Source organism: Citrus sinensis, chromosome 3, assembly GCF_022201045.2.
Source record: "Citrus sinensis cultivar Valencia sweet orange chromosome 3, DVS_A1.0, whole genome shotgun sequence".
NCBI lineage: Eukaryota > Viridiplantae > Streptophyta > Magnoliopsida > Sapindales > Rutaceae > Citrus > Citrus sinensis.
This window is the reverse complement of record NC_068558.1, coordinates 580,568-592,215: the sequence shown is the minus strand read 5'-3', so window position 1 is coordinate 592,215 and position 11,648 is coordinate 580,568. Positions and strand designations below refer to the sequence as shown.

Here is an 11,648-nt window from a genome sequence, read left to right as displayed (position 1 = left end):
TAGAAATGAGCAAAGATTATTTATCTTGGCTTAACAAATATTCAACATACTTTCTGATTTTGTTTTTTTTATAAAGATTTTATTCTTCTTAATCTATTTGTCTTTTATCAAACATGATAAATACACCATCAAATAATTAGATTACATAAATTAGCTAGTATTCTTCAGCTTTTATGACAAAATCATTAGCACCCCCAAATAAAATCTTTGAACCATAAAGTTACACAGTAAAAATGCAACAAATACAAAGATCTGAATTAACAAGTAATGTAATAGGCTATTAAAATCTTTAAATCATAATTAAACATAATAAAGTCTCGTGGATAAAAGAAAAATATATATATTATAAAGCATAGCAATTCTTCCGTAATCGATCCGAAATCTAGTGTATCTAATACCGATCATCAACATTTAATTTAGAAGGAGTAAATCGAAAGCTAACAAATCTTATTATACGTAAACAAATTTCGACTCATTATGACCAAAAAAAAAAGATAACAAATCTTGCACATATTATTATTCAATCTACCAACGTAATTGACTCGAGAGATTATAAAATTATCGTGAGATATTAAACGGGAACAAAAGAGAAAACCAACTGCCATTCCCGGTTTTAGCCGGTAAAAAAACATACGAGGTGGGACAAATCAAAGTATCAAACCGGACAACAACAAAGCACAAGACAAGAGATATTAAATGTTGAAGATCTCAGTCTTGTTCTTCCCCTTCAAAGATCGAGACTGTTATGATCAGATTTCATTTTTTGTCCACTAACCCCCCCCCCCACAAAAAAAAATTGAAAAAAGAAAAACATACTCAATAATTTAGGCCAGAAAACTCTGCTTTTTCATCTTCACTTGCTTAGTTGCTCTTGTATATAAAAAAGTGTCACAAAACGAGCTTTTTAAGTTCAGCCACTTTATGCATCCATATATATATGTATATTCTTTTTATTATGAACATACAAACTCTTTAGTTACTCACATAAACAACTTCCTGCAACTTACTTTCAGAAACCCACATTCTTTTTTTATCTCGTTCCATACTTCTTGGCTTTATCTTTTTAGTGCGGGAAAGTGTGTTCTTTGTTTTGAAAAAACAGTTGTGATTAAGGAGGCTGGCTGGCTGGTTGACTCGGATGTCAAATCGGTTAATGGGGTTGTAAGAAGTGAGTTTTTGGGTCTTGAACTTTTGATTTTGCTGGTGTAATGGGTGAAGCAGAAATGGGTTCGGCTCTAAAGAGGACGCTTAAGAGTTTATGTTGCTGTAGTGGGTGGTCTTATGGTGTATTTTGGTGTTTTGATAAGCGAAACTCCATGTAAGTCTTTGCAAAATTTTGTTTCTTTTGTTCGCTTTCTTCCAACTTTTGCTGCCTTTTGGCTTCAAGTTTGTAACAAATATTTAATTTTTCTTACGACACCACGACACGAGTTTTTTCCTCCCACACCCCCCCCCCCGAAAACATGCATACTGTTTTAAATTTTTAGCTGTCATGAGGCGAGGTTGAACTTTTGTATGCAAGTCAACAAATTTCATCTGAATTTCGAATGTGGAGAGAAAATGGGAGCGTGAACAATTGATATGTGTTCTTTGATTATGACTTGGTTTTCTGTCCCTAATTTTCTTCTTTGTGGATTCAGATCTCTTAGCAAATTTTTTGTTTTATATATTTCTTTCTGAGGAAATACGTAAAACTGCTTTCTTTATATTTGTTATAAGATTGCATAACATGGCCAAGGAGTAAGGACTATACTTTTTGTTCAACATTTCAAGCAACTGCTTCCATTTTTATGAAGATTAAAGAATTTCTCGAAGCAAACATAAAGTTGTTTAATGATTAATATTGTTAGCAAATTTATTCCTTTTTTATTTTCTATCTTTTAATGTGTATTCACCTTTGGATTGTTTAGGTTATTGACTCTGGAAGATGCTTACTATGATGAACGAATGGCAACTGTTGTCAGTAGTATGCTTCTACAGGCTCACGCGCTGGGTGAAGGGTATGTTTAATTTTCTTATGGTCACTTCTTCAACTATTAATTTCCCAAAAATTCACTTGCAAGATCATTTGGTTTTGACTTTTTTTGAAGCTGTAGCATTTGAAAGGACTTTCAAAGGCTTGATCTCGATGTTATTGCTTAATGCAGAATAATTGGTGAAGTCGCTATCACTGGAAAGCACAAATGGATGTTCTCTGATGCTCGTGGTGGAGGATGGAACTCCCTTGCTAGAAGTCAAGATGTATTTCTGGTAATTCAGCGATTACTTCTATTTGAATAGCAATTAAATCAGTTATTGTCAATTAGCTCACAAGCACCACTTCTTGTCAAATTGTTCTTTACTTTACTCGATCCGTCAATTTAGAAAAAGTGGATGCTGGCTGGTTTTTATGTACTAAATTGTAACTTTCCTCTTATTTACAGAGTGATTCAGACTTTCATGGCCAATTTTCATTTGGAATACAGGTAGCTTCTGTTGCAAAAGAGAATGATATAATATTATTGAATATTGATCATCCATGCCATCAGCAATATTAGTTACATTTATGTGCTGTTTACAGACAATTGCAGTAGTCCCAGTGGAATCACGAGGAGTGCTGCAGTTTGGATCCACCCAAAAGGTTAGTATATTTATAATCAGAATTTGGGATGTGTGTATTTAATTCTATCGTCATTAATGCATGATGGAGGGTTGCACTTTACTACGAGAGATCCTATTATGAACTATGTACATTTTTTCAGCTGGTTTATATGGTTATTTTGATTCAAATGTGAACTTACACTTTCAGTAATTAAGCTACAGAGATAATTCTGGCATGGTTGAATGCAATTGATTGATTGTAAAGGCGTTGCTGTTGCAGATGTTGGAGAACTTGGAGTTTTTGGATCAGACAAGAAGATTGTTTCAAGAGATGGAAAATTTTGATGGGGTTATCCAATTGGAAAACACGCCACAATCTTTAAACAGTGGAAACTATGATCTAAATGCAATCTTTGCTTCCTTAATGTCACCTGGGAGTTCCTATACTCAGAATCTTGCATCTGCTCATGGTGGCAACTCTAGGGAGGTGATGGGAAACCCTTGCTCATTGGCAGATCAGAGCTCATCAGAGAATGATTATGGAAGGATATGTCCCCTTCATATCAACTCATCTTATAATTATAATAAACCACAAACAGCTGGCCAAGAAGCTCAAGTCCTGTCACCATATAATCCCGATACTCAGTGCCAGCAGGTTTTTTTACAGCCTACTTGTTCTGTTCAAAACTCGGTTGCCAATACACCTTGCATTAGTACATGGAGTGATGAAGGTTCAATTTTGACTTCGTTTGAGCAACCATTCATATCTGAAAGTGTGATCCAGGAGTCAATGTTCACTTCAATGTATAGCACAGAGGGATTGGTTGGCAAGGGAAAAACTATTATAGCCAGCTCAGGGGAGATGATGGACAACCAGCATTCTTCTCAAATATTTCTTGAAACTGAAGATGTACTTCCTGAGATTGCAAATAACCTACCCAGATTGACAGAGGAGTTTAAATTGTCAGATTTTGCAGTAGATCTCTCAAGCTCCCATGCAGTGGATGATATATCTCAGTGGTTTGCTCCTTCACCAGACCATAGCTTTGACAGAATGGAGACCACTATGTGTAATAATCTCTTACTGTCAGGAGGTGTTCCAGTTTCCTATGCTATGGTTGAGGGTGATGTTACAATGGTCAATCCAATCATGCATCCGAGTAGTTCAGTGCAAAGTTCAACTACTGATGCATTCCTAGCCAATGGACAATCGAAATCTGAGCTTTTTCATAGTGTGGAAAATGATCTGTTTGTTGGTTTGGGACTTAATTCTGGTTGTGCACAAGCTGATATTGGGGAATGTTGGGAAGATTACATAAAGCCTGCAGTAAGCGGTGATCACTCTGCTATTAGCACTCATATGTCAGAGTGCATTACGGAGCTGGATGTTGGTTCTGCATCTGGCCCCTGCAAAGGATTGTTCTCTGAGTTAAGGCTTGAAGAGCTTTTACGTAGTTCGACTAATCCTAGTACTATCGCTAAATGTAGTTTAGAGGATCAATTTTTCAGTCCTAAAAGAAGGAAATTGGAAAGTTCTTCCTCTAACGGTAATGAAGTTCAGCGGATAAAACTTCCTTGCTCTGCTGGAAGCATTAGTTTGGTGCAAGATGTCCATAACAAACAGAACACAAACAATCTTGTGTGGAAAAAAGATGTTCTTCCAAAGTCACAGGTTGGCTTATGGATTGATGATAGTTATAGCATCAATGCTGAAAATGCTGTTGCAGTGTCACCTCAGAAGCCTGAGAAACACATGAAACTCAGTAAAAAAAGAGCTAGACCAGGGGAAAGTACACGGCCAAGGCCCAAAGACCGTCAGCAGATCCAAGATCGTCTCAAAGAGTTGAGAGACATCATCCCTAATGGTGCAAAGGTACAAATATTAAAGTCTGGAAAATAAAGAAGCCCTACCATTACATAGAATTAATTTGTTTCCTTTACAACATTGCTATATTTTGTATAAATGGAAAACTAATGCATTTCATTTTTGTTGATGTAACAGTGTAGCATTGACTGTTTGTTGGATCTCACAATCAAGCACATGATTTTCTTAAAAAGCATAACACAATGTGCAGATAAGATTAAAGAAGCTGAAGAACCGAAGGTTAGTTTATTTATTTTTGCTATACAACATTGGTTTGTTTATTTTTGCTATACAACAGGCTTAAACAAGCTTAGATCTGGTTTCCATTGTTCACTAACGAAATAAAATTTGCATCCTGTTTTAGCTTATTGACAAGGAGAATGAAGTTGTTTTGAAAGACAACAGCACAGGGGGTCATAGTGGCGGTGGCTGTGCTACATGGGCATGTGAGGTTGAGGGTCCAACATTGAGTTGCCCAATAATAGTTCAGGACCTCAGCACACCCCGCCAAATGCTTATAGAGGTATGAGAGAGGGACAAGAAGATTTTTATTATCTAATACACATAAAACTTGCATACTGATTTTCGTTTTTCTCAACTTTAATGCAGATGCTTTGTGAGGATAGAGGATTCTTTCTTGAAATAACAGATATGATTAGGGGTTTTGGGTTGAATATCTGGAAGGGAGTGATGGAACGTCGAGAGGATAAGATATGGGCACGTTTCATTGTTGAGGTAAGCAAGAAAGCAACAAGTTTTCATCTTAATATGGCTCATGGCTTCAATTTAGTTTCTCATAAACTGATTGCAAAATGCTTTACAGAAAAACAAGAATGTAGAGCATATAACAAGGCTGGATATAATCTGGTCCTTAGTCCAGCTTCTACAACAAACAAACATGAGTGGAATGAACTCAATGAATCAAGCCAATAATGCCATGGATGATAGGATTCCTCTGCTAGACAGTTATCAGCAACCTTTGCTGCCTATCAGTTGAGCTGAACACTTCAATGATCAAATGCAAAGTAAAAAACAGTTCAGATACACCTTGAGCATTCACTTATTAAGGGCCTGCTGTGATTGGTGTTCTGAAAATTGAAGAGCTGCAGCCGAAGAGGGCAATGGTGGTTCTTCATTCCATTTCAGCTATCTTGGCAATGAAGATGTAGTCTTGTTGTATAGGAAATGCGTCCAAAGAAAAAGCAAGAAATATATAATCTGATTACTCAAATGGTCCTGATTGGAGAAGGGGTTTTTGTTGGAGCCTCCCTTTCACAAGAAACAAAACCCATGATATAAATTTCTCTTGCAACATTTATAGTATGTTTTTTTTTTTGGTTGTTTTTGCCATATATAGTGTGTTTATATGCTGTAACTGATAGTCAAAGTTTAATTGTAGGCTAACCATGGAATTGTATTTTGACCTACATGTTGTTTCATAAGTACAAATGAAAAATTTTAGGCTCTCCCTTATCTGAATGTTACATACGAATACTGTTTTATTTGATTTCATTTTACTAAAATTGTTATGAAAAGAAACTCTTCTAAGCTTGTAATCATGCTAGATTAATTGATTATCAAAATGTGTTCCAATTCCAGTTTCCAAACTTTAGTGGAAAGTTTATCAAGTCTAATGATACGCATTGGTAATTTTATCAATTTTAAATGCCTCATCATTTTGTACCAATGTTTCTTACCAAATTACACACACACAACCAACAAAGTGTTGTCTCCACTGGCAATGGAATCCCCTTAAGTGGCTTGACTGGGTTTGCTCCCCAGTTCGAGTCGCAGGGAAGTCGTCTTTGTTGGGAGAACCTGTGCCTCTCGGTTCGAGCGGGAACTTCTAGTTTGGGTTGTAGTACGGGCTTAAAGGTGTCTCCCACAGTTGGGGCCCTCCCCAGGATACCTCATGGTCAAAAACTAAAAAATAAAAAATTACACACACACACACACACACATATATATATATACACACACACACACACACATACTTATCAGCTTGCCTTCACTATATGAATTTGAGCTTATTAAGAGAGCCGACTAAGACGCAAGATGAAACAAGGGCAAATATATTTAAAAAAAGGTATGTAGCTAATGCAGAAACAGTGAAGGCAGTTAATGCTTATTCAACCTTTGATTAAGACATAAGGGTTGAGTGTCATTATCAACTTTTGCCGAAGTATGTATGAGTTCTGGTAAATTACCATAGTAAGCATATGATAATCACATTTGGTGAGAATCTGTGAACTTTAAAGGCATTTTTTTGATAGTTGAGTTAGCCTTTCAAATCAGCACAGCACTGTAAAGAGAGATAAGTGCTCCTTTTTCAAGTGAAATCAGCGTAGAGACCATTTTCAAGTGAAATCAGCGTAGAGACCAACTGAAATGCTATTTTAAACAATAGTGCCCCCCCCCCCCCCACTTGGACCAAAAAAATCAAACCGTTGGGTTTCCTGGATTGTCTTACTCATGACCTAATTTGCAAAGGAATATTTAACGCTTTCCATGCAGCAAATTTATAATAACTTTATCATCTTTGTCTACGCAGTACTCCTCTTAAGTAATGGTGCATAAAAATATTGCTGACCCGTTTTGGGTTCCTCACTTAACTTGAAGATGACGAGGTTCTAAAGTTAGCAATCTCGAGAAAATTAGCTTAAAATTTTAGCCCTATTGTGCAAACACACGGCGTGCTCACGTGGGTTATGAGCTTTTATAGTTAATTTTCTAGTGAAAATCAATAGCTTCTCCAGCTTTGATTAGGATTTATGAGCTAATTTGTTGAGGACCTGTCGTGCAGAGGAGAAAAAATCTATATGTTTCTGTTCATGAGATAAATACCAACATAAGAAGCCAGAAAGATCGAACATAGTAAGCAAATAAGAAGCTGGAAAGATTGATCATACAACATACAAATGTCATTTCAATTTCTGATCAATGCAGGTAGCATTTTTTTTTCTTTTTTATGTCACATGAATAAAATGCTTGGACGAAATTACTCTGGGGCATATGTTAGAGGAAAATTAGACGGGGCCACAAGGGCATTGAGATATGTTCAAGTTCATCAACATATAGGGCGCAACAAGAAGATAACTCTTATCATAACATACAAAGATCAATGAATTGTCATCATCATGCCTAATGCTTTTCTTCAGACGGTGCTCTTCGTAATTTCCTTATCTAGCTGTTAGAGGCAGGCAATATAGGAATATATGAACAGCGGAAATATTTTGCTTGGAAACTAAATCATAAATCTACGATTTGCCCGGGATATTAGGTGATTGATTACCTCATGAAATTTTGAAAAGTACAAGTGACCCCTTCTTGGGCTAAACTAACATATTATTATATTAAGGCTCCGTTTGGTACAGCTTATTAAATAGAGCTTATAACAGTAGAGCTTATACCAATAGAGTTTTTGGACAAAAAGTCATTGGGTGTTTGGTTGTCAATAAAAAAAGCACTTTTGAACCATTAAACTATGTGATATTTTTTATATTATATATATTTAGAAAAGCTTTATAACCTCTACTCCCAAAATTTCAAATTTTAGGCTTTTCCTAGTAGAGGTAAATTAGCTTATTTAAACTAAAAAAATAACCAAACACCATAAAAAATTTTAAAAAGTGCTTATACGATTAAATAAGCACTTATGACTCTTAAATAAGTCATACCAAACAGGCTCTAAGGCAAATATTAAAGAATAAAGATTCAATTAAAAATAGCGAGAATTGCAGGATTTTTGGCTCTGCATTTCGGTTTAGATAAATTAGGTATATTTATATTAACATATGCCCATATGCTGTATGCACGACTCGCAAGAGATTGATGGTGGCCACCTGTCCCACAATGCCAAACTTACCTACCAAAAACAACAAGAAACGGTTCTAGAATCCCCATGCCATTGAAATACTCTTTTTTATTCTTGTTTTTATTTTGACAAATGAGTGCTAGTGCTTGATACCGTATACTTCCTTTTTATATATATACACATGCTGAGTATACAAGCAACAACCTCCCATTGCATGGTATCGGGGTGTCCGGGGACTAAAACCTTCAACATCCCCGTTAGAAAACTAACACACATAGCCTATCACCTCTCAAAAATGGCTTGTCAGAAGGAAGTGTTCAATGGAGTGGAATGGAAGATAAGGGTGGCAGATGGCTCATCGGAGACGTTGGTTCCCGAGGCAGGCCTGGCCAGCAGACTCTGGCTTGGCGTGAAGAACATGATTGGAGGGTTGGTTTTGAAAGTATGGAGATTCCTCGAGAAAGCATGGGATCTAGGAGTAGATGACCCAAGAAAAGTGATCCATTGCCTTAAGGTGGGGATAGCACTGACTGTGGTCTCACTGTTTTACTATACGAGGCCTTTGTATGAAGGTGTTGGAGGAAATGCCATGTGGGCAATTATGACGGTTGTGGTTGTGTTTGAAAACACTGTTGGTAAGTCTCTTCTACTCAAGTGGCTCGACGTCATTGAAAATATCAGCTAACGTAAACTTTTTCCAATTGCAGGAGCAACTATAGCTAAATGTTTGAACAGAGTATTTGGGACGCTCCTTGCGGGATTTCTTGCTCTTGGCGTCCATTGGATTGCTAGTCAATCAGGAGAGAAACTTGAACCCCTAATCGCTGGAGCCTCATTATTTCTATTAGGTCTGTGTTTACTTATGTTTACACATAATAAAAGACCTCGTTTTGCAGCATCTAAACAACTAAACTGACTCAAGTTGTGCCATCTTTCTTAATCCAGCTTCTGCCGCTACCTTCTCAAGATTTATTCCAACAGTAAAAGCCCGGTTTGATTATGGTGCTCTGATCTTCATCCTGACCTTCAGCTTAGTCACAGTATCAGGTTATCGCGTGGATAAACTATTTAACATGGCACATCAAAGAATATCCACCATTGTCATTGGAACTTCTTTGTGCATTCTTGTTAGCATGCTTATTCGCCCAATTTGGGCTGGCAAGGATCTCTATAATCTAATCATTCGAAACATGGACAAACTTGCCAATTCCATAGACGGTACTTTTGCTATAATTTGTTGGATACTTGGATACACATTTTTCTGAACTTTGCAATAGTTTTTTAATGGTACATGTGATTTATCTCTAATGTCTTTCCTCTTTCCCACTATCATCTCAGGTTCTGTAGCCGAGTATTTTAATCGTAGTGGGGGACTAACTGATTGTGAGGGAGAAGCTCAAAAAGTATTTCTAGGCTACAAATGTGTACTAAATACAAAGGCAACAGAAGAATCTATGGTATGTGACAGGACTGGTAAAATGGATATACACTTCATTACTTTTATATATAATCTTTGACTGAAGTTATAAAAATGGCCTTGCTTTGACATAGGCCAACTTTGCTAGATGGGAGCCTGCCCATGGCCGCTTCAACTTCAGACATCCTTGGAAACAATACCTCAAAGTTGGAGCAGCAGTCCGCAGATGTGCTTATTGCATAGAGGCTCTCAATGCCTGCATCAATTCAGAGAACCAGGTAACCCTAGTCGCTTAGTAGTACAATTCATATTCATTCATTAATTATACTACTTCTTGAAGAACCTGATACAATTACTAATGCAAGCTTTAACAATTGCAATATCAACAAGCAGGCTCCGGAGTTTATAAAGAAGCTTCTCTGCAATACTTGCTTGAGAGTAAGCTCTAATTCTTCAAGGGTCGTAAAGGAGCTAGCGAAAATTATCAAGACAATGAAAAAATCGTCAACCATAGACTTGTTAGTTGAAGAAATGAATGCTGGAGTGAAGGAGCTTAAAGATGACTTAAAATCACTTTCACTTTCAGAAGCTGGAACTTCTGAAAATAAGAGAACGGAGAAAATAAGCTCCAAACCAGCAGCTGCAATCCCTCTGATGGGAATGATTTCGATGGTCAGTTTTGCTTCATTTCAGATTGAAATTGCTTCTCGGATTGAATCCATCGTTGAAGCTGTTGAGGAACTTGCAAATTTAGCTGAGTTTGAACATCCAGAGAAGAACAAACAGAATCAGGCCAACATTAAAGTTGCAGCAAATGAACAGAATGATGAGGAAACGAAGGTCTGAGATTTCCACCTAGTTTTCTAGGCTAAGTACTAACGTTTATACACGACCATGTACAAAGAGATGCTGCATCGGAAACACAAATGCAACAATTGACATTTGACAGAAATTCACAATGATTTTTACTATGGTGGTGCTTACTTTTACATTGGCATTAATAAAGGTTAATGGAAATAATTTCTTCTTTAGCATCAAACATTTCATGCATGCATGGGGATGCCAAAATTTCTACCAAAATAGCGGACAATAATTTTTTTTTTGGTTTGAAGAAAGTTTAAACTATTTCATTTTAATATAAATATATGGTGATATTAATATATATGTTTAACTATGATTTTTATTTGAGAGTAGTTGATATCTCATATACCTTTTGTGTAAAAGTATTTTTCTAGTCAAAGAAAAACCTTTGATATTTATTTTAGACATAAACTAACAATAAACTCATATAATTTATTGTGACTAGATATATTATACTTTAGATAATTATTGTATAAGCCATATAAAAAAATACTTTTACAAGAAATTAGAACTAATAGGTACATACAAGAAATTTCTTGATATCTAACTCTCAGTAGTATGAACTCATAGTAATTTATAGATAAAACTATATTATGGTTGGTAAAATTTATTTTAGGAGATTGTCAATTTCTTCCTTACTAAAATCAATATATACCATTTACTCCCCAATAATTTTCATAATAGCCAATAATTCTTCTGTCAGCATAATTTTATAACATTAACCTTATTTTTAAATTCAATTTTATTCATCTTTATTATAAATTAAAAATAAACATATTAATGACATTAAAAATAAAAAATCTAAGTAGTAAAAATAAGAAAATATTTGTTTAGAGTGAATAAAAAATTAATAATAGAATATTTTTCTTATGTTTTTTGTGATTTTTTAAAGTTTTTCAAATTTCAAGTGAATTATCCATAATTTTTTTTGTGCCAATAGAGGGTTTGACTATTATAAGAAATGTATAAAGATAAGTGGTATATATTGATTTCAATAGCGAAAAAATTGGCAATTTCCCATTTATTTTTATAATGCCTTCTCAGTTCAAATTTTAAAGGAGGTAGGGCCTAAAAAATTGACTTGATCTTTGCCCACCCTTTTTTTAATTATA

The 11,648-nt window shown here is 35.6% G+C and overlaps 2 protein-coding genes across 2 annotated transcripts; both read left to right on the top strand.

Moving 5' to 3' along the window:
• The first annotated feature begins 563 nt into the window (after positions 1-563).
• Positions 564-5,923, top strand: LOC102616783 (transcription factor LHW). The gene is made up of 10 exons (XM_006476255.4): positions 564-1,318; positions 1,911-2,000; positions 2,148-2,250; positions 2,424-2,465; positions 2,561-2,620; positions 2,861-4,453; positions 4,583-4,684; positions 4,809-4,967; positions 5,054-5,179; positions 5,268-5,923. The coding sequence occupies exons 1-10, from the start codon at positions 1,209-1,211 to the stop codon at positions 5,439-5,441; spliced, it is 2,559 nt and encodes an 852-aa protein (XP_006476318.2). The 5' UTR covers positions 564-1,208; the 3' UTR covers positions 5,442-5,923.
• A 2,560-nt stretch (positions 5,924-8,483) lies between these two features.
• On the top strand, positions 8,484-10,736 carry LOC107176760 (aluminum-activated malate transporter 10-like). Its single transcript, XM_025099339.2, has 6 exons — positions 8,484-8,893; positions 8,966-9,106; positions 9,204-9,476; positions 9,597-9,715; positions 9,810-9,953; positions 10,069-10,736. Exons 1-6 carry the CDS (start codon positions 8,554-8,556, stop codon positions 10,519-10,521), a joined length of 1,470 nt encoding a protein of 489 aa, XP_024955107.2. The 5' UTR covers positions 8,484-8,553; the 3' UTR covers positions 10,522-10,736.
• The last annotated feature ends 912 nt before the right edge of the window (positions 10,737-11,648 follow it).

Coding starts and splice junctions, on each gene's coding strand:
- LOC102616783 (XM_006476255.4), top strand. CDS start 1,209: ATGGGTGAAGCAGAAATGGGTTCGGCTCTAAAGAGGACGCTTAAGAGT. Junction 1,319..1,910: donor TTTGATAAGCGAAACTCCAT/GTAAGTCTTTGC, acceptor TGGATTGTTTAG/GTTATTGACTCTGGAAGATG. Junction 5,180..5,267: donor GGGCACGTTTCATTGTTGAG/GTAAGCAAGAAA, acceptor AATGCTTTACAG/AAAAACAAGAATGTAGAGCA.
- LOC107176760 (XM_025099339.2), top strand. CDS start 8,554: ATGGCTTGTCAGAAGGAAGTGTTCAATGGAGTGGAATGGAAGATAAGG. Junction 9,107..9,203: donor AGCCTCATTATTTCTATTAG/GTCTGTGTTTAC, acceptor TTCTTAATCCAG/CTTCTGCCGCTACCTTCTCA. Junction 9,954..10,068: donor GCATCAATTCAGAGAACCAG/GTAACCCTAGTC, acceptor ATCAACAAGCAG/GCTCCGGAGTTTATAAAGAA.